The sequence below is a fragment of the Aspergillus pseudotamarii genome (genome assembly GCF_009193445.1).
Source record: "Aspergillus pseudotamarii strain CBS 117625 unplaced genomic scaffold BDV38scaffold_56, whole genome shotgun sequence".
In the NCBI taxonomy this organism is placed as follows: Eukaryota; Fungi; Ascomycota; class Eurotiomycetes; order Eurotiales; family Aspergillaceae; genus Aspergillus; species Aspergillus pseudotamarii.
Window position 1 is genome coordinate 63,667 of NW_022475070.1, and position 24,823 is coordinate 88,489.

Genomic DNA, 24,823 nt, shown 5'->3' on the forward strand with positions numbered 1-24,823 from the left:
CGTACTCAGGCAGCCACGATTACCAAATACAGAACCACCCTCGTGACATGCGTTTGCAACTGAATGACCTAACATAAGTAGTAGTATTACGTCCACCTATTATTTCGCTACTTCTTTAGAACAAACACTCCAATATCCATCTCCCATGATCATATTGAAACCGACCCATGAGAGCTGCTCTCTTAATACAGATCCTTAAACCCCTCCCCGTCTGTCATTTCCATCATGGAAAATCTCATGTTGAACCTTGTCTCCTCTGATGCGGTCATAGTTATCCATGGATCAGAGACGATTATATCTGCAACGTACACACACCTCAATTTTGCAGCGCTGGCATCGTAGGATGAAATCAGGAAGCTGGTCGTGGCACACATCGCACGAATATTTTCCATCACACCTTCTCCAGCGATCATGCTTACAGTTGTGCTGCTCACGAAGTTCCTGTGCTGCCATCTGAACCTCTTGCTATGCAGACTGAGGGTTGTCTTCGATCCCAGAGGCAACTTGGTGTGCTCTGTCGAGTAGTTTGTTTTCGTCCCATACTTCGCATCCACATGTCTTCCACTTCATGGCACAGGTGTAGCAAAATTCGAACCCACAACGGCATCTGAACCAGAAAATCAAGTATCATCAGAGAGATATCCATAGCAAAGGCAAGAAAACCCAATTGCTTATGCACTTACGTGATGTGATTGCAGCCACTTTTTAGTTCCACGATATTACGACATCTCGTCCAGAAGTGACTTCATTGTAAGTAAAGGGAATGGCACACGACAGCACTTAGGTGGAAAAAGTGACTCGTCAGCAAAAGAGTCGTGCACCAGGCGGCCGATACAGCTCCTGCAGTAGTAATGGGAACAGGCTGCCTTGAATATGTCTAAATATGGCATGGCTTCCATACATGCTACACATTTGAGGTGTGTCTGACAGTCAAGACTACGGGCAGCGGCAACTTTCGAGCTTTCAGCCCCTGGGGACTCAGTCTTGATGAAACCTGAACTTCGAACTTCAACTGTATCTGTAGGTCCCGATTGCTCCAACACCGTATTGGAATCTCCCACAGACCAGTTAGACCAGTCATTGCAGCATGCTTCTGCCCCAATACCTGATCAGGGGTTGATTGGTTGAGGCCGACCAGTTGTAGTGCGGTCATTCGATCCTAGAAGGATCTGTTTTCCTCTTCAGTTGCAGCTGCGAGAGCAACACCATCATGGAAAACAGCCTTCACTAGGTTCTTCGCCATGTTGTAGTCTTCAAATATGCACGCGCAATGACGGAGCTCTTTAGTCCATTCAGTGAGCGCCAGTTCATAGTCAGTCGTTTGACCAGACCTCTCCTTGCCCTTCATGAGTCCAAGGGCGCCTCTCGCATCGTCTTACATCAGGCGTAGCACTAGTTCATTAGTCGGCTCATCCATGACGAAATAGAACAAATAAGATGTTGGTGTAAAATAAGAGGGAAAGTGAGAATTGAGGTATTTTGAAATGTCTGAAAAGGGAAGAAAGGTCGCAGTGAATTCAAGTTGATATCCTGGTACACATGACTGTTTATTCACCTCTCAACTACAGACAGGTCATAATACCCAGTACAGCTATAGTTACTGTAGTAAGGCCAGTTATACAATCTGGCCATATCCCATTATTCAGTGAGTCTGATACTAAACGATAGTATGCACATAGAAGAATGTCAGCATACAAGTTATGTATAAAAAAGAGTTGTGTAACAGAAGGATAATCAAGGTCAAGTTGATTGGAATTAGTATGTTGCGTGGACGTCCTGAACCGGTACAATAACTGTTCGGAATACCTACAGTAGCAGCAGCAGCAGCAGTAGTAGTAGTACATCAGACGGTAAATGTATATAGATAAAGTGTACGTGCTTTCCTCCGAAGTGAAGCTAGATGCTTACACTTACACTTACACCCACTACTTGGTTCTAATATTAAGACTTGGTACTTGTCTTTATTAAGAATCCAGGACAAGAAAATAAAAAAAGATCAGAAAAGATTAAAAAAAAGTAAAAAAAAAAAGAATTGAATTGACAATGAGGGGAACCGGAGGTGTTCCGCAACGCTTGGGTTAGCGTCTTAAAATCAGTCCAATCCAAAACAATGCAAACGGACCCCCCCTCCGTGGTGCAGTATTTGGGTATTGTTACCGTTCAGGCTGGTTGTTTGTGTTGCGAGTGGGAGAGGAAAGAGCGTATGAGAGGTGTACATACTATTTTATTTCCCTTTCCTTTCCTTCCCCCCGCTTTCAAGGTTATTATCGCTCAGTCAAGTCTTCGCTAAAGATTAGAAGGAGAGAGGCGAAAAAAAAAAAAAAAAAAAAGGTTGTGGCACAACGTGCAGTTGGATCTGGTCTTCTTTGGCCAGAGATTCCCTTCTCTAGCAACAACTTAACAGTGAAGGTGCATGATTCCAGACAGTTTTAGTCACTGCAGCGGTTCCACTTGAATAAATGTACGTGATAAGAACTAATAATTCTGCAAATCGGCTCTTTAGGACCTTAGTAGCCTCCTTCACATTCATGTTCCCCACGGGCCCTCTTCTTCCATTGTCATCCTCCTCTTTCAGCCGAACCATCATTTTATCGCACAAATCTCGTCTCATCTTCATCCTTCTTATTCCTCTTTTCTCTACTAACTCCCCTCTTAGTCTCTGTTCAACTCTACAAGGACTTCAGAATGTCTAAACTATTTATTGGGTCTGTTTACCCACCTCCTTCCTCCCCTCACTCCTCCCATATCAGCTGTCATCCCTTTCCCACTTCTACAGGGATTTTCTAATTGAATATTCACTGACACTGACGAACAGCGGCCTGTCATGGCACACCACCGACGAGGGTCTCCGTGATGGTTTCTCCAGGTTCGGTCAGATCGAAGACGCTGTTAGTAATCCAGTTACCGTAGAGCTATTTCCTCTCTCTGCCATGGTTGTATTAATAATGTCTAGGTCGTCGTTAAGGATCGTGACACTGGTCGCAGTCGCGGATTCGGATTCGTCCGCTTCGCCACGGAGGCTGAAGCTGATGCTGCCGTGCAAGAGATGAACAACCAGGAGTGAGCATTCATTTATTTACTGCGATCCCTTCCATCCCACAGTGCTGTCGCAACTTCTCCGCGTTGGATCGAAGATTTACAAATCTAGGTTTGACGGCCGTCAAATCCGCGTCGACAAAGCCTCTGAACGACCTCCTCGCAACAATGGCGGCTTCCAAGGCCGTGGCGGATATAACGGGGGCAGTAAGTAATCCATTTTGCTTGTCCTTTACATCCAAGGGCGTCGCAGTCCTCTTTATTGGTATTCCGATGGAGCTAACGATATACAGACTGGCGTGATTGAAACGCTGATAACCAGCCTACGAACGCTACCTCTAACTAAAGCGTGGATCGAAGTATGGTGTAGTTGGGCTGGTCCTTTTCGTGCTTTGTTCAAACAGATTTCATCGCTCTGATAAGCTTCTATCTCGATAAAACTTCATGAGACACGATCACAGAAGAGGAATTGAAACGCAGTATGACGGCGGAAGCATGGTTTTGATGAATCACGGATGCTTTATCTCTGTTTTTAAGATCATACCTCCATTGCTCATTTAATATTGAATCTCCATGACAGAGAGAACAATTTCAATCTATAACCGAAACCTATACAGCCTGAAACCATGTAGTCTATGTAAGCCCTGCACTTGACCGCCGACCACGGATCATAAAGAGACATCAATGCAAAATCACACTCTTTCCTCGTTTTGGAAAGCCCGATGTGCTTCCTCCTCCGACCGACTAAGCGACTTCTGTAAATCCCTCTCAGCCGCTTCTTCATCTCTCGCCGCTTCGTCTTCCTCCTCAATAGCCTTCACCCGTCGAACCAAATCCGTGACATGACCATCGGCACTTCCGAGCCCGAGACCCTCAAGTGCCTTCTCTAACAGATAAAGGTACTCGGTATTCTTCCCACTCTGACCTCGTCCGCGACTAATCACTTCCGCAACATCCTGCGGCTCACGACGGGCTGGGTCACGCAAGAACTGTGGATTGGTGGGTTGCCCGATATACACCATGCAGGTTAGCGGTTTAGAATCTGACCCCGAGGTCTTTGATCCTGAGAACGGATAGAATGGAGTGTAATGCACGGTGTATCCGTCAATCTCGCGTTCGTCGAGGTAATCATGGACTTCTTCGGCGTGCGAAGCGGGAATATGGTATGCTGCGCCCCAAACTCGAGCTGCTGACGACGATGATTCAAGGTGTGCGAGCTGCACGGTGGTAATATGAGGCGACAGGTCTAGTTACTAACAGGAAATGGCCACATACCGGGTCATTCAATGTCTCCCAGAATCCTCGTTCTATGACCGTTACTACTCGTCCGGGATTTTCCGGCGTTCCTCGATGGTCGGTACTGAATAAGTCAGTTTTGTAGCTCGGAGATTAGCAACCGAATGCCCGTTTCAAGAGTCTATAGCACACCTAGCCTATACGATGCAAGCATGAAGTTAGCCATGCTTGGTAAGGGAGAAGGAAAAACGGAGAAAATGAGGAAAGTCCCGGAACTTCAAGCTTCACGGCAAAGGTTTCCATAGTTCAAGGGGTGACGAACCTGCCAAAAGCGACGCACATAGCCGTTGACATAACCCGGGACTCTTTGATCTATACGAGGTCGCATATCAGCTGAAGTCTGGGAGACCGGCAAGAGTGCTGCGCCATTTTTCCTTGGCCAAGATCTCTGAACCCTTAGGCCAAAGCCAGAGTGACGTACCATAATGCGGTGGTGGCTTCCAGATCAAGCTCCTTGGCAACATTAGCGTTTGTTCATTAAAAATTCTCGTAGAACACCGAAGATACTGTTCTTCCCAGGACCAACGTGACTCACCCATATCCAAATACCCATAGATCACCGTCTGGGAAGTAACTGCGCCATGTTCTGCCATCTGGAGAAGCATGACCGTTTTCATTACTAGAAGCCATGTCAGACCCGTCTAATAGAGTCGGATATTAACCGTCTGCTCTATGGTTACAAGGTCTGTTTGTCTCTATAATGTATATAGATTTTGAGATGGAAACGAAAGTGTGTAAAATAGAAACAGCTCTAGAAACAAGGCTTTGTCAGCAGCGGAAATCCAGAATAGATAGATGGCCTCTAGCTTCCTTCAACGTTATCATTAAAAATGTAGGGAAACGGCTATCCTTAGAGGTATATGTTCATTACTGAGCATTGCAAAGAATGTGCTGTACAATCCACCCCATGTGTTTGTACTGTTTGCTCACTATCAATGTGGGATGGAAGTTGATGCAACATTGGACCAATCAATTCGGATAGCCTTCAAGTAGATGCCCCGCTGCAGCCGACATTATCCTTCCGTCTCTTCTTGCTGCCTCAGGTTTGACTAAAACCCCCTGCTTATTGATCAGCCTTAATTGTGAAGAAAAGCATACTACAAGGTAATCTAGATGGTGTGGACCCTTCTTAATAAGGATTAGGACTCTTTAATAGCTGCTTATTACTTGGCATTGCTTTTGTTCGACTATCCAACAAATCATCTACTCCAAACGCCATCCACAGCATATCGCATTTTTGTTTGTTCGTGGAAATATAGTTACCATGGCTAGCTTACTACGCCTGCTCCGAACACAGTACACTCTCCCAGTCGACCCAACAGTCTCCTTTGCCGGCAAAACCGTCGTCTTGACTGGAGCCACGTCTGGCCTGGGTTTTGAAGCTGCCATCAAGCTTCTGAATTTAGGCGTGGAGTCGCTAATAATCGGCAGTCGCAGCCTAGAACGAGGAGATGCAACCAAAACCGAGCTGGAAAAGCGCACGACCAGACAGGGAGTGATCCAAGTATGGGAGCTGGACATGAACAGTTTCCAAAGCGTCAAGACCTTTGCGAGTCGCATTCAAAAGGAAATCAAGCAGCTAGACATCGCACTCCTCAATGCAGGTCTCTGTCATAAAGTGTATACCGCATCACCGGAGGGATGGGAAGAAACGCTGCAGGTTAACGCGTTGTCCACTTCTCTATTGGCGCTTCTGCTCCTTCCGAAGCTAAGAGACAGCTCATCTGACTCGAACCCGGCGCATCTTGCTGTCGTTTCCAGCCAGCAGTTTGTTCAGGTCAAGGCTACGAGTCTCCGGACGGAGGGGCCACTATTGGAGCATTTGAATGATCCACGACACTTTAGTGGGACAAGGCAGTACGGCATCTCTAAGCTGCTGCTGGAGTATGCTCTGAAGACGGTGGCTGATCGAGTACGGAATGAGAATGGAACTCTCCCAGTCATTGTTAATACGATAAGCCCGGGACTGTGTGTGTCGTCGCTTGGACGGCAGTATGGTCGATTCTATGAGCGATGGGTTGTTTGGCTGTTCTATAAGCTCTTTGCTCGCACAGCAGAGCAAGGAAGTCGGTCGCTAGTTAGTGCCACATACCAGGGAGCAGAATCACACGGAAAATGCTGGAGGAGTGACGGGTATTTGGAGTATGTTTCTTCTCATTCTCCTTTCCTTTCTTTATATTTTTCGTTGGTTTTCTGTCGGATTTTACTATTATGTGCTAACAAGTGCAGCGAATTCACTGCGCTGACAACGGGAACGGAAGGAAAGGAATTCCAGGTCAAGGCGTGGAAGGAGATCATTGAGATTCTTCAAGAGCAGTGTCCAGAAATCCGAGAGCTAATTGGGGAATGAAGGATAATGTAATACTAAATTAGGCAAAGGAACAAGTTAACCGAACCATAAGTACGGACTGTGGTTAAAAAAAAAAAAAAGATAAATATAGATACAGACTCACATTAGCTCCACCGGGAATTGAGGAGAACCCGAGAGCCATACTCAATCAGGATAAACAAATGAATCAGAGGGTGGGATAGGGCTGAAGCGATTCTTTCTCTCAGAAAACCTTCCTTTCATTCCATTTGGAGCCCAATTTCCTACCCGTTAGTTTGTTGATCTTCTCTCTGCCACCGCGTATTCGTATATTGATCGCCCCCCTCCCCCTTTGATTCAACATATTAAGACTCTTGGCAATCAGCTTTTCGAACCAGTGCCCCACGCGCTCCGCTTTTGACTACGAAGAAGCATATGCTAACGCAAACACTAACTCCCTCCTGAAACTCCTGACCAAAATCCTTTTCTTATCTCTGCCTGATTCCTCTTCCTTCTTTGTTGAGTGGCTTGTCCGATCGCTATAAAGAGCGCGTTTCCCGCGTCAAGCATCCCCTCCCCCAAACCTCATTTCCTTAAACCCATACCAAACCTCGGTTACGTCAGCTGGATCGACACGAATAGACAACGCCATGGCGTACAATCAATCTTACAACCCAGATGCGTTGCCAGCGTAAGTTGAGGTCGCAGATGATGATTTTCAGGATGCGCCGTATATCGCTAATGTTGCATAAATTGGACCAGACATGCAGAGCCCGAACAGGTACCGACCGACTGAGTGCTTTAGTTTCCCTGATCGACCCCTCCATAACTGATGAAATAACGCCAGGTAGCTCAGATGATCGGTGCCATGCAAACCGGCCCTCAGCATCATCACCAGCAGAGTAAACCATCTCGACCATCCCCCAACCCCTCTTCTAGTGGAGTCCCACCTCGGGTTCCCGTCACGAGTGCGCACATGAACAAGCCATTACCCGCACCAGCAGCAAACCAACACCGGACTCATCCACTGCACCCATCCCCACCTCCACAGAACTATGGGTTTGGGCCACCCCCTTCCCAGCCTGTGCGCAATCGGCCCCAGCCCTCATCTCGGCCCCCACGGTCTCCAAACCCGCCTCCGTTGGCTGTCCCTGATGACGATCCGCAACAACTCTTCCCGCTGTTTCGCGCCGCCAACGCATCCCACACTGGTTCACTGACCGAGTTGGAGCTGGGCTCCGCTCTGGTGAATGGCGATTTCACCTCGTTTCACCCTAAGACGGTGAAGATGATGATCCGCATGTTTGACCGGAATAGCAGTGGAACGATCTCGTTCGACGAGTTTGTGTCGCTATGGCGCTACCTAGCCGCGTGGCGGGAGCTATTTGACCGATTCGATGTCGACCGTAGCGGGCGCATCAGCCTCCAGGAGTTTGAGAACGCACTCCTCGCATTCGGATACCGACTAAGCCAGCCGTTTGTGACGGTGCTTTTCACCACATTTGAGAGCAAGGGACGACAAATGAGTGGTGGGCCTGCTCACCCCGGAAAGATGGGAATGAGCTTCGACCTGTTTGTGCAGGCGTGTATCAGCTTGAGACGGATGACGGACGTGTTCAAGCGGTATGACGATGACCGCGATGGTTACATTACTGTGAGCTTTGAGGAGTTCTTAACTGGTATGGGAAATTTTTTAATTTTTTTTTTTGCCCTTCTACCTTGGCCAGTTACTGACGCAATGACGTATAGAAATCCTGCAACTACAGGACTAGAGGGTGGATAAGGAGTTCTTGTGCATCTCTGCGTTGATCTTTTCTGGTTGTTCTACTATTATACCCTGTTTATGGAGCATCATAATTCAAGCACCGGCGATCCAGCGAAAAGTGACATGCAAAGTGTATTCGGTGTACTTGCATGCTAGCTACTTGTAGGTAGTGATGATTTTGTGTTAAAAGGCTGCATTGACCTGTACTATAAAACGGTAGTACCTCATGATAAGAATACGGACCGGTTTGCAATTGATTTGGTAATGAATACGAAGTACGATACCAGTGAGAAAAAAAAAACAACCCCCCTAAACCTTTCTTGGGATGGATGTCATGGCATGTCATTTCCTTGGGAAATTCTCCGACTTGCATAAATTTAAATGCTATGTGGAGAATTTTCTGTTTGGTGAAGATAATCAAAGGAAAATTAAAATTAAAATCTCCGATTACCCCAAAGAAAAGGCAAATCATTCATGTACAGAGTACATCTTGGTCTTTGCTGGTTTAGATCCCTCGGGGAGTCGGTCATTGAAAGCTTTTAAGTCCGACAGGCTCGGGACCCTTCCGAAAGACCGACAACTTAGTCAACGTTATAGCTCGATACTCCGTACTCTCATTTATAGGAACTGAGTCTCGACCGCATCCTCTCTCACTTTGGTTGGCTCATTCACGCCGAGAAGTCTAAGCAACTACAAATGGGAATCCATTAGCGGCTGCGCTAGAGTTTTTCTCGTTTCTCCTCGGTGTTCTGAGACGTTTCTTTCCTCGTTCTTTATGTTGATCCTTTACTATATCCTTGAGTCACTCGGTCTTTTAATGTCGGATCTGCCCGCCACACCAGATTGGGAGCTCATTCTTGGTCCCTTTCTCCTCAACAGAGCGGCCAAACCCTCGCCTGTCAAGTCAAGTCTGATCCAATTTCATTCTCGACGGGCCGTGCATTCTTACATCGTGAAGAATGACGGCGCTTTCTAATCCCATTGAAGACCGGGATCAACATGATACCCACACGCCCAGCAATGGTCAGATTGTAACGGGCGACAAAATAGCTCCAGTGGAGTTGGACCCCAGCTTGGCGGACACCGACACTTCGAACCACCATCGTCAATCTTCAGAGGAAAGGCATCCGGATGAATCGAACGGTGATGGAACTATGGAAAAAGTCGCAACCGGCGCCTCGCTGGGCCGAGTGCCTTCCCAGGCGCAGAAGCTGGGGAAGAAGAAGATCGTTGTTGTCATGGCGGCGCTTTGTGTAAGAACTTACTTTTGCTTTTCTACTCCTCAAGTACATCTTTGATGAAATAACGGCTAACCATACTGAAACCTGTAGTTAGTCCTGTTCCTAGCAGCTTTAGATATGGTAAGTGACGGGATTGCTCGCATGTGTCGTCATAGTTCAGATGTAAACTGACTGGTATAGACAATCATTTCCACGGCCCTGCCAACAATGGCCTCTCATTTCAATGCCTCGGAGAGTGGATATTCATGGATGGCTTCGTCGTATATGCTTGCTAATGCCGCCGCGGTGCCTCTCTGGGGTAAAATTAGTGACATCTGGGGCAGAAAGCGGATTTTGTTGCTGGCCAATTTTACTTTCCTCGTAGGTAGTTTGATCTGCGCGTTGGCTATTAATCTGCCGATGATTCTGGTGGGTAGAGCGATTCAAGGTGTTGGGGGTGGTGGTATCATCGTGTTGGTGAATATCTGTGTCTCTGATTTGTTCAGTGTCCGGTAAGTCATCTTATCTATGCTTTCTCCCTTTCAAGGGACGATTGTTAATCGGTTTATACTTCAGAGAACGGCCGATGTATTACGGTCTTTTCGGATCTACATGGGCAATCGCAGGTGCTCTAGGTCCCATCGTTGGAGGCGCCTTCACCACCAACGTTACTTGGCGTTGGTGTTTCTATATAAATTGTAAGGAAACCAGCGAGCAGCAGGCCGAACTATGCTAATGTGGTTTACCAGTGCCCATTGGGGGCGTCTCGTTTGTGATCCTCGTTCTGTTCCTTAAGATCGAGGCTGAAAAAACCCCGCTTCTAGCAGGTCTAAAAGCCATTGATTGGATAGGTATCGTCTTGATCATGGGAGGGACGCTCATGTTCTTGTTTGGTCTGGAGTACGGTGGCATCACTTACCCTTGGGACTCGGCCACTGTCATCTGCCTCATCGTCTTCGGAGTAGTAGCGTGGGCCATCGCCATGGTGGTTGAATGGAAGGTCGCAAAATATCCCGTTATACCGATCCGACTCTTCACGAATTGGCACAACATCCTGGTCCTCCTCGTCTGCTTCTGCCACAGTTTCGTGTTTATCGCAGGCTCCTACTACCTCCCGCTCTATTTCCAGACTGTACTTCTCGCCAACCCTATAATGAGCGGTGTCTACGTGCTTCCGAACGTTCTCAGCCTTTCCTTCACTTCCGCATGCACTGGTTTCATCATAAAAAAGACCGGCCGCTACCGCGAGCTTATCGTGGGTGGATTATTCTTCATGACTCTCGGCTACGGACTCCTCATCGACCTGAAATACTACGCCTCGTGGCCTCGCATCATCATTTATCAACTAATCGCCGGCTTTGGCTCCGGGCCCGTTTTCCAGGCACCCCTCGTTGCCCTCCAGGCTAACATCCACCGTGGTGATGTCGCCGCCGGAACCTCCACGTTCGGCTTCCTTCGCCAAACCTCCGCCGCCATGTCCATCGTCCTCGGTACCGTTGTGTATCAAAATGTCCTCCGCCAGCAAATGCCTAAGATCTCAACCGCGATCGGGCCCGAGAAAGCCACCGCGCTCGCCTCGTCCTTCTCCGGTTCCCAGGGCGACCTCATTAGAGCACTCCCGGGAGCCCAAAAGAACGTCGTCCTGAAATCATACACCTTCACCCTGAGCCGGATGTGGATATTCTACACGGCCATCATCGGCTTCGGGCTACTAGTCAGTCTACTCATCCGACCCGTCGTGCTCAGCAAGGCACACACATTCACCAAGACGGGTCTAGCAGAGCAAGAACGCGCAAGACAGGAGATCCTAGCCGCGCAAAGAGGCGAGACTCAGCCCGAATCCAAGGAGACCGTGTAAAAGCACCTTCGCTTCTTCTCTTCCCATAAACATACACGTTACAGTCTACACGCATAATAGACCCTTCTTGCTCTTTTCTTCAAGGCTGGCGTCCCCTATCCCTATAATGATTGAGTTGTTAATACTCCCGGTGGGTATTATGAGCATGTTCAGACCGTGAAAAAAGAGAGAAAAAAAGTTTGCTGGTTTTGCTTCTTGAATTGCCTTAATTTCTTGCTATACCCACTTCAACATGGATTTCTGGAGTTGCTTGATAGCTGGAGTTACTGAAATTATGTATATTAGATTGGAAAATGATGAACTGGAGTAAATACATACATTCATACAGATTCAGCGCAGAGATTGCCATCTAAGGGTTTAACAAAGTTGGCAGAAAAGAATTTGCTCAACATATCCTTCACACATACTAAGACCAATTTATTATCGAGAACTATTATTCTCTTGCTAGTTAGTGCCTTACCTCTACACCAGAAACTTCATACAACCAAGAAATAAGTTCTTAAAAATGACATCACTGCTAAACAGCCGGGGCTTTCCGACAGATAGATAACCTTATCACACGTATGCACACAGTAGTACTTACACGATTTGATTGTTCGGGAGGTGGTTATGTATACTATACTTAGTAAGCTGCACATCATTACTTACATCCTGCAACTGTACTAGATCCCAGGTATTAGGTACATGAGGGTTTGCTGGTGCTAGTTAAGTTGATGTATAGCTGCTTACGTCAATGCGATATGGTTCTGCAAACCTAATCTGAACTTTATCGGCAATGACGTGAGTATACGCCGGTTTAGGTAGTCGATCGTAGATTCAGTCCTGTTCAATTGGTACCGTACTTTTAGGTTTACTCGGATGATCCACATGGAAAGGATGGTGCAGTCACTTAACTTTTCTCGGTCGTTCTATGGAAACCACATATATAGTGGTAAACTCATCACAATACCCAACTTGGCCTGACTATCCTGTTCAACATTTTTATTCCTATTCAAACATCCTTATATACATTACCAAATTTTAAAGGATAAAATAAACAGATACTGGAACGCCATCCCCAAGTGATTATAGAAAGAAGGCCAAAGATTGTTCTGTCCTGGTCAAAGAGATGGGAAAGACGAGAGAGACTGAGAATCTCATGCGGAAAGAGCTTTTCGAAAACAAGCGCTTAAGGCGAGGTTGCCAATAAGATCCAACGGCAAAAGGAAAGGGTATAACAGTGGAAAGGAAGCGGAAGCCACGGCGAAAGTAGAGAGGACTGGAAAGGGGAAATGATATCCAATGAACAAAAGAGACATATCCAACTCGCTCACCCGACTAGGTATTCATACCTTCCTTAACGCCACACGATGCCATAGCTGAGACAGTGAAAGAAAGAACAAGACCGCAATTATCAATCTAGACAACAAGGGAGGCTATGTCTTTGCCTTTTTCGGTGCCCCTTCCGCACTTGGTCCACTATCGGGGCTTTTGCGCTTTTTCTCTTGATCGTCTTCACGCGCAAAACTGGGACCCGCTTGAACGGCGGGAGTGGGGAAGGTCAGAGGACTAGGAAGCATATTACTATCCGGACCAGACCGGCCAAAACCCCATTCAGGGAAGAAACTAGATGGAGAAGGAAGAAGTGCATCTGACACGAAGCGGCTAGGAAGTGCAGATATCGGCGTCTCTATGTTGTTGCCGTTGTTGTTGTTGTTACTACTATATGCATTGTTATTCTGAGCAGCTGTGCTAGGGGGAGGCGGCCGGGCAAACGGATTCGGTGGTCCCTGAGCGCCTGCACTGAGAATGGCACCGGCAGAAGGCGAAGGCGGAGGTAACACTACACCGGAATGGTTGCCGTCAGGATTGGCTTTCGCTGGTGTAAGTGTCTTATTCCCTGCGGAATCGCGGGAGGATGAATCTGCTGTTGCGCTGCCCCGGTCCGAATTCTCGCTGGGTATTTGCACCTTCAGCTGTGGACGTTTCGTATTTAACTGACCGCTGTTCGTCCGAACGGGAGGCTTGATCTCAGGCACCGGCTGAGGACGCGGCGCTTCAGTCGCGGCTCGTGGTGGAGGCGGAGGCGCCACTGGCTGACTGAGTCCCTTCTTGCCCTTTGATTCGTTATGTGAAACTTCAAGCTTCACTTGTGGGTTCTCATTGCGCGGCGACGTAGGTGGACCGACCCCAAAGTGGCGAGCCAAGACCGAACCACGATCATCAATCGGCGTAAAGATACTACGTGATTTCGATGATATCGACCTTTGTTGCGGCGGTGACTGGCTGTCTTCGGCTTTCAGCGGTCCAGGCATCTGGTCCGTTGGAGCTTCGGGAAGCGAGACCGTCCGCTGTTGTTGTTGGGGTTGTTGCTGTTGCTGTTGTTGTTGTTGTTGCTGCTGCTCCGACGGGAACGCAGGCGGCATGGAACTCCTTCCCTGCTCCGGGATAAAGGCCTGGGCGACCTGGGACATTTGCGGATGGGGCGGTTGCGATAAACCCATAGGTGTTTGCTGTGCAAGAATATGCGGATGCTGGGGATGCTGTTGAATATGCGATGGAATTGCCTGGGGCGGCATTGTGTGCGGCGGCATGGATTGCGGCGGCATAGGCTGATGCTGATGATGCGGGGTTGCATGATGTACGCCATGCGGAGGGCCAAAGTGCGCAAACTGACCGGGTCGGGGTTGTTGACCTAGAGCGTGGTGGGCATTCGGGTTATACACGGAAGGGTTGGGCATATAGGCAAATCCATTCTGAGGTGGCGGTGGTGTGGCATGGTGTTGCTGGGTACCGATATTGGAACTGACTCTGCGAACATGATTTCTGGATGATGGCCTTGAAAGTCCTTGAGGCTGAGGGGTACCGTGCCGCGGATCAAACGGCAGTCCATTGCCAATGGGAGGGGACGCGGAAGGCGCATGATTAACATGTTGGAAGCCGGGATGACTAGGAAGATGAGTGGGTATCATCGGAGGGTTGTTTTGCGGTGGTGTTGGATGCATTTCTTCAGGGGCAGGTGTGGTCTCATCTTCATCGTCGTCGTCATCGCGCCGGCCGTTAAAGTCCTCTGGGCCTTTATGCTCATGTGGTGGGCCGAACTAAAGGCAAAGCATGGCATGTTAACAATTTGACTCGATATCATACAGTTGGAGAGACAAACATATTGATAACGACCCAAGGTCTCGCGCATATCACATGATGAAAATTCATATAGCTTCTTGTTGTGACCAAATATGATGACAGCAACATCTACTGAACATAGCACCGCGAGCTCATGCGCCTTCTTAAAGAGACCACCCTTCCGTTTCAGAAAAGTCCTATAGACCAGGGCATCATGTTAGCTCTTCAACTTGCACCCAGCGATAGAGTATAGGATGAGACCTACACTGAACGGTTGCGATCATCCTTGATCGCCTTGATCTCGATCTTTCGCCGACCCATGAGGGATACAGTGTGAGCGTATCACACAAGGGTAAAGAGCGTAGGTGAAACACCGAAGGCAAGGTGAATAGCGAGTAGACGTGAAGGTATGCGTCTTTGTATGAATTAGTGGCGCGAGTTGAAACCCAGGGAAGCGCCAAAAAGAAAAACAGAAAAGAAAAAAAGGAAAAAGGAATTCCAGAGCACGGTGGAATAAACGACTGTGTTTGCTAGGCTCCTTTCGTGAATTTCCCCCCCTTTAATTTTCTTTTTAATTTTAAGAGACAGGAAGATTTAAAAAATAATTATAATAAAAACGAAAGGCCGTTAATAAAAACGTTTCAAAATCTCCCAAAAGAAGTGGGGACAAAGAAAAGGATGAGAAAGAATGCGAAAGTACAGATAGACAAGAGGGGTGAGATTGGCACAGCGCTATTTGGAGGGATGAACCAACGGAGCGCGTAAGGGCGACAGCGTCTTACCGGTCGGGGGAAGAAGAACAAGGGACCCCCTTATGCAGGCAAGGACTAGATCAGGTCACCAAGGTAAAAACGAGAGACAGAACAACAGATAAGATGAGCCAAAGTCAATTCTGGGATGGGATTCGAAGGATGGATGGATGAGAAAGGCTGGATGGTTGGAGCGGCGACACGCGGGTGATGCAGAAGATTCTAAAGATAGACATCGACTGTGGGAAACTTCTTAATCACTGGACCTGTCGGCGGCTACGGGCAGCCGCCGTTGGCGAGCTTCTAACCGCCGCCCGGGCTATTTATAGATCCGTTGCTGACTGGTCCATGAACCCCTACCACTAGGTACATATACCGGTCACTCCGCCTCTTCCTGGTCCAGATCTTTGATCGATATCTCCTAGTCTCGATGAAACTCTAGGTCAGCTCTTCGGATGCACTGTTCTGCCCTGCCACTATTCTCAATACAACCCAATGAGGTTCCTGTCCTACAGAGTTACGGCTCCGGGTTTCACTGATCATGCCAATCTCACGTTGACACCTCCAAGGGTAGCGTACCAGTAGTGACTTCGCGAACGTTGATTTTGTCCGGTCTTATCATACTGCACCTTATGATCGTCCCCCGCTACTAACGAGGACATACTGAGCTCGCATTGACCTCTCAAAAGAAAGCCTAAAAGACTAAGTAGTTAGACTAGCCGGTGGTGCCAGCTATGGGCTTGACCGCCCGCACAAAGGGATGGTTAGTCCAGTAGGCATCCAGGACTTCTGCCTGAGGCAGATATTGTCTAATGACCTAACCGATTTAGTCCCTCAACCCGACACGACAAGGCCCAGACTTTCAAATTTACAATCCTGATATGGTCGATTCCCTGTCGGGCTAAGCGGTAAAGGCCCGCTGCTTTATCGATTGGGAACCGGCAGAGTTACTACTACTAGTACTGAACCCCTAATCCCCTTTGATTTTGATTGGACCATCCTCCATGACCAGTCACGATGATCTACTCAGGAATTTGATCTGTCGCCTGGCATGTTCTTATGTCAAAGGCAGAAAACCAGGCATCGACATCAGACTAATAATTGGGTGATATTATTTTAAAATTTAAATATTTTTTTCGTTTATTTATTTTTCTTCCTATGAGATACGTCGGACGTATGTCGGCGACGTTGATAAGCAGGGAACAGTTGTCATACTACTACAACCGAGTCGAGTCATGCGCCCCTACTAAACGTACATATGCAGTGTACATCCACGGATATAGTTGATTGATTGGTTACATATCTACCCCATACCTAATCGACATCATGAATTCTACCTAACTGGAGCGACCTACATGGACGCAAATCCTCTGTTGGGTACGAAGGAGGTTACTACTGACTACTAGTACCTATTGTATCTCCATGGTATCATACGGTATTCTGCCTAACCTCTTTTTACTTGAGACTAATACCTTAAATTTTAGCATGTCATCATCCTGACCATCAGGTTTCAAGAAGGAGGGGAGGAGTTAATTAAAATCATACTACCACTTCTTCCAGATCCTCAAAACCACGGTCGAACTTCCTCGTTCCTTTTCTGGGTAGGGTTTCTAAGGTAAAAAAAAAAAAAAAAAAAAAACAAAATGTCTTGGGTAGCGGATCATGAACAATGAATGAACCAGCGTTCGTTCTTGTCCTCTTGGATTCCAAACCAATAAATTGGCGTCGATGGAGGGCCACTGAACCATGGATAGAGCGAGAGGGTTCGGGGAGGTAATGTTATTTCACCCCTGAAACGAGCAACATAGTAGATCCTCATCGTTGAAAGTCCTTCCAATCAACTTCTCTACCTCGTCGCTTTTTCTCCTTTTCCTTCTTCTCCCTCTTCTTCTTTTCCTCACATTAATTATACCTTCCTTTTCTTCTCTGTCATCAATTTTTGTTTTACTCCGTTTGGTCGCATAATTGATTCTGCTCGTTGGTTTTACCAGCTCCACATTCCAAGCTTAAAAAACGTGGAGATTGCGCTCGTTATCCAATTTCCTAAATTCTCTGCAGGTCGATTGTGGCCTTATTGCCAGTAGTACAATACTATCGCTGCACGCTAGACGTGCTGCCCCGTCTGGGCTGCAGGCGATTCTCTGGCCACCTGGATGTCCTCCTACTTATTCGATTGATCTTTTTTCTTTTGATCTCATTTTATTTCATTTTTCGCTTCTTGTCTAAATTTTTTTTTTCTTTCCTTCTCTTTTTGTCCTTTCTTAGACTCCAATTTATTGAATCAACTTACCAAGTCTTACCCTTTTGGTTCTACGCTTTTTTTCCCCCGCGACCTGTTATTTATACCGCTTTTCTCCTATTAATCTACAACTGGTTGCCTAGTCGCACGGTCGAGCGTGGAATCGTGAAGTCTTCCTCGTTAGGTTCGCTAATCGACTTGTCTTAAGACGCCACTTCTTGACCGCGCCTTAGAAGGTCGACTTCCCCAACTTAATAGTTAGTCGCACCTCTCAATTCAGGAGTCGAAGAAGCGCAAGGTGAAAATGCCGTTCCTCGCCCGCGTCTTTCGAATCAAGGACTCCCAAGCTCCCAAAAAGACAAAAGCCCCTGTGGTTGAAGATATTGGTCCTCCCAAGCCAAAATGGACCGATGCGTGGCAGCGAACTGAAGTGTCTCCGGAAGAAGTCCAGGATCTCCTGCGAGGTTGTACGCAAGAGTTGAAAGCCCGAGGTAGGTTTCGGTTTTTTTTTTTTGTTTTCTTATTTTATGGGCCCCCTGACGTCAATGCCCCCTCCGTCGACAATTTGCGATAGGCGCATTCTTCAAGTTGCTGATCATTGCCACGCTTTCTCCTCAACAGGTCTCCAAACACCTTTCCTATTATTACCCTTCCGGCCAGCCTCCGACGCCAGCGCTGCACGTACATTCATCCGCAACTACTTCAATCAAGCCGTGGAGAAAGGCTCCCCTCCCAAAGGAGATGCCTTGGCGCGAGAGCTACGATTGACGGACCCAATTGTAAGCCACCCTGGAAACCCCTTGTGCAACGGGCTCAATTAGTTTTATATTTATTGTCTCCGCTTACACGGATACTTCAGGTCCTTTGCAGTGTGCTAAAGTGGTGCTGGAGCAGACTTCCTGGAGGAGTTGTCACATGGGAGGCCTACGAATTGTTTAAAGTTGGCGAACAAGGTTCGTATCGAGATGTCTCCGACGCAAAGTGGTGGTGTATACTTATACGACCACAGATTCTCAGCTTGCCCGCGATGCATTTTCAACGTTCATCCCCATTAGCGTGGACTCCGATGCCAGGTCTAAGATCATTTTCGACTTCTTCGATCTTTTAACCGCGATTGCGGCGCATGGAAAGTCCAACGGCCTCGGAGGACGAAAGCTCTCTCGGTATGCCGGGTGGTGGGCATTTGGACATACAGACACCGGCAATGGGTTTGAAGCTGCGTACAAGAATTGGGCAAGGTATGTAGTACTTACGCCGAACGATTATTAATAGCTAGTTGACTCCTTCTAGCGCCGCGGATGCGACAAGCCACTTGTTCTTCGCGTACCTGCGTTCGTTGTCCCCTGACTCGCCGCGCGGGATGAGCAGTATCTCTACCCTACCCATTGCTCTCCAAACATTGCTTCAAGCCACAGAATACCCGCCAGAGACACCAGCGCTTCTTCAAGTCTCCACCACCAAAGTTGTCATGATTGTCGACACTGTGTCTGCCACTCCCTTTGCTCTTCTACGCCGTGCAAAGAATTTCGAGTATCGAGACAGCGATAGTCACCTTCAAGAATTTGCTAGTTTTGAAGATCCCCTCCGAGCGCTTACGGATGAGTGTCTCCGTGTACTGAAATGCATATCGTCTACAAATCAAGCGGTTGAATCGGATCCAACTTCTACGACCAGAGAAGCATCGTGGTCCAGGTTTGAAGATCTTGGATTCGGGGCCACGCTGGACGCCGATGTTGACGATGACAGAACGTCGAGCATGGTGTCAAAGGAGTTCGGTGGCGGTCTGAGGTCTGCTCCTCAGTCTGGTGGAGGCGATCTCGGCCGTCCAACAACCCCCTCGTGGGCAGACTTTATGTCTTCCGGTTTCAGTGATGACAACGTCTTCAAAGCTCCAGTGGCGCCAGTGTTGCTCCCTCCTGATAAGGTCCTGCCTCCCATCGATACTATTCGAGGCCAAAGTTCGCAGTCTCATAAGCGTACTTTGGATGCTGAGCCGTCCGTTGACCCTGGTGAATTGGCTAGTATCACCAACCTTGATCTTGATGACTCATTCTGGTGGGTGTGGATTAGCAGTTTGGCAGGGGAGGAACCAGCTTCTCGAAAGGCGGTATTTGGGCGATGTGCATTGCTCGAGACTGTCATCAAGAATACGAAGTGGCTTGTTTTAGAGGAGCAAGTTAAAGGCGCGGCACCGGAGCCCGAACCTGGTGCTTATATCGTCGAGAAGAAGAGTTTCTTCGGGTTCTCGACGCGAAAGCGACTCGGGCGCCGCAAGTCCACGGCCAAAAAAGTTAGCGCGGTAGAGGAGTCTTACAAGCGGCCTGAGAACCAAGGGCCGCAAAGTAAGACCAGCATCGGTCCTGACCAGCATGCCCGTATTCAGGCTGCAGCCGCTGCCCTTCAAAGAAAGCATCGGGAGCAAGAACGGGCCGCATCCGGAGAAACCAGAAGGAATGTTCGGGATACCACTTACTCAAAGACCAATTCTGTTATGACACTGCAGCCGGCCATTCTGAACGAAGCATCGCATGCTATGAAATGGGCCAGTAACTACGACAAGGGCAAGGATGCCTACAAAGCCGCTTATATGGAGAATAGCCTTGCAGGAACCGGTGCTCCAGTGGATGAACCAAAGGAGGCCTCCAGGGATAATCTTAGCCCACCTTTGTCTCCAGCCCTCAGTACCAGTACCCGACAGGCTCCCCCGCCTCTACCGAAGGACGACGTTCGTAGCTCTCCAGCGCCCGCAATTCCTCAGAAGGATAGCTTTACTAGTGACAGAGACGCCAATGGTCGGAAAGACAGCTCCAGCGCTCCTGTGGAACGGTTGACCACTGAGCAGCTTCGCAAGTCCACAGAGTTGGCAGAGAACTCGGCCGGGAAATTGAAGAAGAAGCCTACTCCTCCGGGAATCAAGAGTATGTTTGGAACAACGAAGAGAAAGCCTGAACCTGAATCAACACCGCCAATGAAGTCTACGGGTGCTGGTGGGTCGGCTGTCGCTGCTGCACGCGCTGCCCTAGAGGATAAGGCAAAGGCATCTCAGGAACAAACTGTCCGTCCATCCACCCTGAAGAAGAAGCCTGTACCGGGGACACCAGCCGCAGAAACACCCAAGCCTGTTGTCGAAGTGCCAGCTACTCCCAAGCCTGCTGCTGAAGCACCGGAGCCTGAACAGCTGGAGGCCAAGGTTCAGCCAGAGGCAAGACTGCAGCCAGAACCCCATGTCTCCGCATCAAACAGTGACTACCATAGTAACCAGCGGCAAGCCGAATATGATGCTCTTTCACGCGTGAATACCAACGAACGCACCGCTGCCGATAGTGAGTTTTCAAGATTTGATCAGGGGCCTTTGGCGGAGCAGCCGGCGTTTGTCCCTGAGGACTCGCCTGTGTCCGATACCTTCTCAGAGAAGAAATCCGTCGACAGCACACCAGTTGAAGCCAAGGACGAAGTTAGCGCTCCATCTCAGTCCAATCCTTCCCATGACCGGTGGGCACAAATTCGCAAAAACGCCGCCGAAAGAGCCGCCCAGTTTGAGCATATGCGGATGAATGAAGATGACGGTGGCAACACAAGCGAAGAGGAAAGTGAGTATCTCAAGCCTCCATAATAGTAGTTGCCCATTGTACTAACTTGTATCATCAAGGCTTCGATGCTCGCGCGGCTCGTATCAAGGCTCGGGTAGCCGAACTGACCGGGAAAATGGCTTAATTGACGATTCTTTCATTTATCCTTGAGTACCAGTTGTTTTCTCTTTCGTCTTTTGACTCACAGCATCTGATTCATATACCTTGTACCGCCTGTTTAATCTCTATATGGCCTTGGCATTTTTCCATATCTGTTGCGGGTTCTATTTTCTTTTGATTCCCCGTGTTTGGGCTTGGCCGCCATAAAATCCCTATTCACATGACAAGAATCAAGCTCTTATAGCGAAGGATGACGGACGCACGCCATGAACGGACGTTTCTGTTGTAATATCATCCCTGATTCATTGGTTCATCGACGGATGGATAATCATACTGTGGCGATTCCCCTTCTTTTCGATTGTTTTGAGCTTATCGTTTTATTCCCCTTCCTGTTTATTGGTTGTCTTTTGTTTATTGATTTACTTTTTCACACTATGAATTACCAATATACCTTAACCGACTCTTGCTATAAATCAAGCTCCATTTTAGCACATCTCGATGTAATTTACTTCGTAGCCCTTGACAGCCTTTATGACCTCTTTTATCCCTGTCCGGCACTAAGATGGGATATTGATCAAATGGTGCTAGTAGTAGTTACTAGATGTCAGCATATCCCCCAGCTTACCGATTAATAGAGAAATTTGAGATTGTATGTCTTAGACTGCCTGTTTCCTTTTCGTGGTTTGTGTTTGTCTTGGGTGCAGACAGAATTAAGTCGAGAAAATATACCATCGGAGTTATACATCTTAGTACTCATTATATTCATGAAATACCCCTATGTCTGTGGAACTTGTCGTATAGTACATTATAATTATCATTATCTCAATAATATATACCGTTATATGCCAATATGTATGTGGCGAACAAATCCCTCAGATATGCGAAGGCCAATCAATCATCAGCGCAGGCTCGGTTGGCCTGTGGCTGAAAGATGCCACTTCAGACATATCCCATATACTCACAAATAATACATCGCTGAATGAACATGGGTATCGGATAGTATAATATCAGAGAGTCTAAAGTGGACTCCCTTTTTATCGTGGTAGAATAGATATACTGTAGAAGAGAAAGTCACGATCACTATCGAATGTGGCGTAATCGTCGGGTCGCTTCAATGGCCACAAGCGTACTTAGTGCGCCAATAAACAGACAGATCGAGATGGCATTGGGCGAACCCTTATCGAGGTTTATCCATTGCGTCTCTGTGGCATCTCGCTTTGTGCTACCTGGCTCAATAACGCTGAAGACTATCCAGCTAATAAATGTGCCGACAAATTGTGGCAGTGTCGTATACACATTCAGCACGCCTAGGTAAATGCCAGCCAATTCACCTGTTGATGGTAAATCGGAGGTGCCACCCTCTGTGTCACTATCGCTGTCCGTGTCGTTGTGGTTGAGACGCAGCACGTCCATCTCCGTATCTCCGTTTCTATCGCCGTAGGCCCCAGAACGGATACTGGAAGATGTAATCATAGTGACACCAGACAGACGCGATGCTTGAGTTGGGCCTAGTGCTAGCTTATTTATCTCCACGCCCATGAAGGCGAAAGGGGCCCAGCTGCTGACAGCCCATGGAATTCCACACAAGGCCACTAGGAAAGTTGCAAAGGCCCGGGACCGGGCCAAAGGTGCGAAGATCATAGTGGCTGCAAACATCAAATGTGAAATCAACCAGGTCGTCTGCAAGTCCGGGCGTATCAAAGTGATCTTCTTAAGCAAGGCGGCAACCCCTGGAGGAGGCCGTGGGGTGAATCTAGGCCTCACGTTATCTGGAGGCTGTACGCAGAATGGCAACAGAACAGAGCTGAAGAATGTTATGGACGAAAAGACGACCAGTGACAAACTGCCAACTCGGCCAACCTCTCCAAGCATGTCGGTCGGGTGCGTCGCATCCTTTGGAACCTCATAACGGAAATATGTCTCACCAACCCAGGTGGTACTATAGAAAAGAAACGGAAACCAGCCTAGTATAATTAGCGAGGGTTGTACCAAAGATTTAACAATGGAGTCTTTACCAATCCATGCCCAAAACTGAGCCCAGCAGATGGCTTGGATGCGAGGAGGCAAGTCCATTGTAGTTTGGAATAGTTGAGACATGACCTGGAAAGCCCCGGCCTTCCCTTCGGAGTCTCTGTCGCCGTCACAAGTCAACGAACCGCACATGGGGCATATCCTCGGTCATCTACTCACCTAGCAGTAATCAACACTCTCTCCTTCACCGCATAACAAGTAACCAGAACAGCGATGAGTAAGGATAGCGCAGCGATAACTGTCATTTGCTTAAATTGAGTATCGCCAATGGTGGTGCCAAAAATGCTAACTGTATCGATTGATCCGATGACATAACTAATGAGCTGGCCAATGGCCGACATTCTAGTGGCTTTGGGATGTTAGGTCTGTAATTCACATTCGGCAATGGGTATAAAACATACCCCATGCTGACCCAGCCTGCTGTGATGGAATAGGCAACGTATCAACTATCAAGCTCCGGCAACACGCTTGTACTGGACGATGTTAGATCGAACTTGAGAATTCCTTGGTACCTCACACCCACCGATATTGATGGCAAAATCCACGGCATAAATGCTAAGGACCGCTAGCGCAATGGTAACTCTGTTGGCCTAGAAGATAATCCACATGTGAGCTCTTGCCTAAACCTCGACACACTTCTCGGTTTACCTTCTCTGCATCCTTGACAAAAAGGCCGACAATCTCTGCGGTCCATCCTAATACTAGCAAACACATCGCGACAATCAATGAGCCTATAATCATGAATGGCCTTCGCCTTCCCCATTTCGATCGTGACCGATCTGCAATAACGCCGATGAGAGGCTGGATAATTAACCCGGACAAAGGACCAGCGATCCAGACGAGCGACGTTCGGGATTTAGTGAGACCGAGCTGGAGAAGATACGGAGTGCAGTCTATGTCGGGTTGGTCTGATTAGAGGATGGTTGGGCGGCGGAGAAGGAAAGGTCTTACAGGTCATTTCAATGCCCCAAGTAAATCTGCGCCGTAGATATATTAGCGAACCATGCTCGTCACAGATAGTGTAGATACCGACAACGGTGGTTAACGTACTGTAATCCTAACAGACTAAACGTCAAGAGTGCCATCCGCATTGCCTCTGTTCGTCCCTTAATTGAGGGCGAACCCACCCACCTTGCAGCTTGTGGCATCCTTAGTTATATCGTTGGATGCTTGCATGCAATTGACGCTCTTCGAAAACCTCAATTTTCCATGAATTGGACTAGGTCAAACTGGTCTCGTGCCTGCGATCAGGCAACCGCACGTTCGACAATTTCTCGATTATATCGGGAAAAATAAACGTCTGGATGGCAAATATGACGCACACGGGCTTCGGTGAGCTTGAACTCGACGGTAATCAACAGCCGACGGTAGAGGTTGGAGGGGTTTGCGCTCGTCGAGCGTGTGTCTGTGATAAAAATAGCATAGGATGATGCAGCGCAGATCCAATGGTCGGGAACAATATCGTGGAAACCTCGAAGACCGATGGACAGAAGCGCGTAAGCGGTGCTCTATACTGTGAAGTAATCCGAT

General features: G+C 48.0%; 9 protein-coding genes across 9 annotated transcripts; 5 read left to right on the forward strand and 4 right to left on the reverse strand.

The window, feature by feature from the left end:
• Positions 1-536: 536 nt before the first annotated feature.
• BDV38DRAFT_255817 (uncharacterized protein) lies at positions 537-955 on the reverse strand. The gene has a single exon (XM_032055466.1). The coding sequence runs from the start codon at positions 897-899 to the stop codon at positions 720-722; it is 180 nt and encodes a 59-aa protein (XP_031910257.1). The 5' UTR covers positions 900-955; the 3' UTR covers positions 537-719.
• A 1,356-nt stretch (positions 956-2,311) lies between these two features.
• BDV38DRAFT_255824 (RNA recognition motif domain-containing protein) lies at positions 2,312-3,644 on the forward strand. The gene is made up of 5 exons (XM_032055467.1): positions 2,312-2,705; positions 2,816-2,888; positions 2,954-3,060; positions 3,149-3,243; positions 3,330-3,644. The coding sequence occupies exons 1-5, from the start codon at positions 2,686-2,688 to the stop codon at positions 3,341-3,343; spliced, it is 309 nt and encodes a 102-aa protein (XP_031910258.1). The 5' UTR covers positions 2,312-2,685; the 3' UTR covers positions 3,344-3,644.
• On the reverse strand, positions 3,581-5,175 carry BDV38DRAFT_255828 (gamma-glutamylcyclotransferase). Its single transcript, XM_032055468.1, is given in 6 exon segments — positions 3,581-4,253; positions 4,312-4,396; positions 4,580-4,583; positions 4,594-4,644; positions 4,754-4,785; positions 4,868-5,175. 6 exon segments carry the CDS (start codon positions 4,960-4,962, stop codon positions 3,729-3,731), a joined length of 792 nt encoding a protein of 263 aa, XP_031910259.1. The 5' UTR covers positions 4,963-5,175; the 3' UTR covers positions 3,581-3,728.
• A 421-nt stretch (positions 5,176-5,596) lies between these two features.
• BDV38DRAFT_273714 (uncharacterized protein) lies at positions 5,597-8,412 on the forward strand (the record flags this gene model as incomplete). The annotated part of the gene is made up of 4 exons (XM_032057721.1): positions 5,597-6,474; positions 6,562-6,650; positions 7,492-8,319; positions 8,390-8,412. 4 exons carry the CDS (start codon positions 5,597-5,599, stop codon positions 8,410-8,412), a joined length of 1,818 nt encoding a protein of 605 aa, XP_031910260.1.
• Positions 8,413-8,980: 568 nt separating this feature from the next.
• On the forward strand, positions 8,981-11,855 carry BDV38DRAFT_165062 (MDR family MFS transporter). The gene is made up of 5 exons (XM_032051851.1): positions 8,981-9,658; positions 9,737-9,766; positions 9,827-10,137; positions 10,202-10,323; positions 10,375-11,855. The coding sequence occupies exons 1-5, from the start codon at positions 9,365-9,367 to the stop codon at positions 11,481-11,483; spliced, it is 1,866 nt and encodes a 621-aa protein (XP_031910261.1). The 5' UTR covers positions 8,981-9,364; the 3' UTR covers positions 11,484-11,855.
• A 656-nt stretch (positions 11,856-12,511) lies between these two features.
• Positions 12,512-15,225, reverse strand: rlmA (SRF-type transcription factor RlmA). Its single transcript, XM_032051852.1, has 3 exons — positions 14,851-15,225; positions 14,626-14,782; positions 12,512-14,563 (listed from the first exon to the last, which is right to left on the reverse strand). Exons 1-3 carry the CDS (start codon positions 14,904-14,906, stop codon positions 12,899-12,901), a joined length of 1,878 nt encoding a protein of 625 aa, XP_031910262.1. The 5' UTR covers positions 14,907-15,225; the 3' UTR covers positions 12,512-12,898.
• A 2,290-nt stretch (positions 15,226-17,515) lies between these two features.
• BDV38DRAFT_165277 (uncharacterized protein) lies at positions 17,516-21,408 on the forward strand. The gene is made up of 6 exons (XM_032051855.1): positions 17,516-18,064; positions 18,195-18,352; positions 18,433-18,526; positions 18,583-18,811; positions 18,864-21,163; positions 21,223-21,408. Exons 1-6 carry the CDS (start codon positions 17,878-17,880, stop codon positions 21,285-21,287), a joined length of 3,033 nt encoding a protein of 1,010 aa, XP_031910263.1. The 5' UTR covers positions 17,516-17,877; the 3' UTR covers positions 21,288-21,408.
• On the forward strand, positions 21,358-22,016 carry BDV38DRAFT_165090 (uncharacterized protein). Its single transcript, XM_032051853.1, has one exon. The coding sequence runs from the start codon at positions 21,529-21,531 to the stop codon at positions 21,892-21,894; it is 366 nt and encodes a 121-aa protein (XP_031910264.1). The 5' UTR covers positions 21,358-21,528; the 3' UTR covers positions 21,895-22,016.
• Position 22,017: 1 nt separating this feature from the next.
• Positions 22,018-24,637, reverse strand: BDV38DRAFT_165195 (putative sucrose transporter). The gene is made up of 8 exons (XM_032051854.1): positions 24,344-24,637; positions 24,245-24,270; positions 23,942-24,186; positions 23,817-23,883; positions 23,695-23,766; positions 23,453-23,642; positions 23,278-23,393; positions 22,018-23,226 (listed from the first exon to the last, which is right to left on the reverse strand). The coding sequence occupies exons 1-8, from the start codon at positions 24,439-24,441 to the stop codon at positions 22,343-22,345; spliced, it is 1,698 nt and encodes a 565-aa protein (XP_031910265.1). The 5' UTR covers positions 24,442-24,637; the 3' UTR covers positions 22,018-22,342.
• Between the last annotated feature and the right edge of the window lie 186 nt (positions 24,638-24,823).

Excerpts from the sequence above, each read along its gene's own strand:
- BDV38DRAFT_255817 (XM_032055466.1), bottom strand. The coding sequence starts at position 899 with ATGGAAGCCATGCCATATTTAGACATATTCAAGGCAGCCTGTTCCCAT.
- BDV38DRAFT_255824 (XM_032055467.1), top strand. The coding sequence starts at position 2,686 with ATGTCTAAACTATTTATTGG. Across the intron at positions 2,706-2,815 it reads ATGTCTAAACTATTTATTGG|CGGCCTGTCATGGCACACCA; the intron begins GTCTGTTTACCC and ends ACTGACGAACAG. Across the intron at positions 2,889-2,953 it reads TCGGTCAGATCGAAGACGCT|GTCGTCGTTAAGGATCGTGA; the intron begins GTTAGTAATCCA and ends AATAATGTCTAG.
- BDV38DRAFT_255828 (XM_032055468.1), bottom strand. The coding sequence starts at position 4,962 with ATGGCTTCTAGTAATGAAAACGGTCATGCTTCTCCAGATGGCAGAACA. Across the intron at positions 4,645-4,753 it reads GAAGCCACCACCGCATTATG|ATCAAAGAGTCCCGGGTTAT; the intron begins GTACGTCACTCT and ends GACCTCGTATAG. Across the intron at positions 4,254-4,311 it reads GGGAGACATTGAATGACCCG|CTCGCACACCTTGAATCATC; the intron begins GTATGTGGCCAT and ends ACCACCGTGCAG.
- BDV38DRAFT_165062 (XM_032051851.1), top strand. The coding sequence starts at position 9,365 with ATGACGGCGCTTTCTAATCCCATTGAAGACCGGGATCAACATGATACC. Across the intron at positions 9,659-9,736 it reads TTGTCATGGCGGCGCTTTGT|TTAGTCCTGTTCCTAGCAGC; the intron begins GTAAGAACTTAC and ends TGAAACCTGTAG. Across the intron at positions 9,767-9,826 it reads TCCTAGCAGCTTTAGATATG|ACAATCATTTCCACGGCCCT; the intron begins GTAAGTGACGGG and ends TGACTGGTATAG.
- rlmA (XM_032051852.1), bottom strand. The coding sequence starts at position 14,906 with ATGGGTCGGCGAAAGATCGAGATCAAGGCGATCAAGGATGATCGCAAC. Across the intron at positions 14,783-14,850 it reads GATGATCGCAACCGTTCAGT|GACTTTTCTGAAACGGAAGG; the intron begins GTAGGTCTCATC and ends CCTGGTCTATAG. Across the intron at positions 14,564-14,625 it reads CCTTGGGTCGTTATCAATAT|TTCGGCCCACCACATGAGCA; the intron begins GTTTGTCTCTCC and ends CTTTGCCTTTAG.
- BDV38DRAFT_165277 (XM_032051855.1), top strand. The coding sequence starts at position 17,878 with ATGCCGTTCCTCGCCCGCGTCTTTCGAATCAAGGACTCCCAAGCTCCC. Across the intron at positions 18,065-18,194 it reads GCAAGAGTTGAAAGCCCGAG|GTCTCCAAACACCTTTCCTA; the intron begins GTAGGTTTCGGT and ends TCTCCTCAACAG. Across the intron at positions 18,527-18,582 it reads GTTTAAAGTTGGCGAACAAG|ATTCTCAGCTTGCCCGCGAT; the intron begins GTTCGTATCGAG and ends ATACGACCACAG.
- BDV38DRAFT_165090 (XM_032051853.1), top strand. The coding sequence starts at position 21,529 with ATGAACGGACGTTTCTGTTGTAATATCATCCCTGATTCATTGGTTCAT.
- BDV38DRAFT_165195 (XM_032051854.1), bottom strand. The coding sequence starts at position 24,441 with ATGCCACAAGCTGCAAGGTGGGTGGGTTCGCCCTCAATTAAGGGACGA. Across the intron at positions 24,271-24,343 it reads TTTAGTCTGTTAGGATTACA|ATTTACTTGGGGCATTGAAA; the intron begins GTACGTTAACCA and ends TCTACGGCGCAG. Across the intron at positions 23,643-23,694 it reads GCAGGCTGGGTCAGCATGGG|CCACTAGAATGTCGGCCATT; the intron begins GTATGTTTTATA and ends AACATCCCAAAG.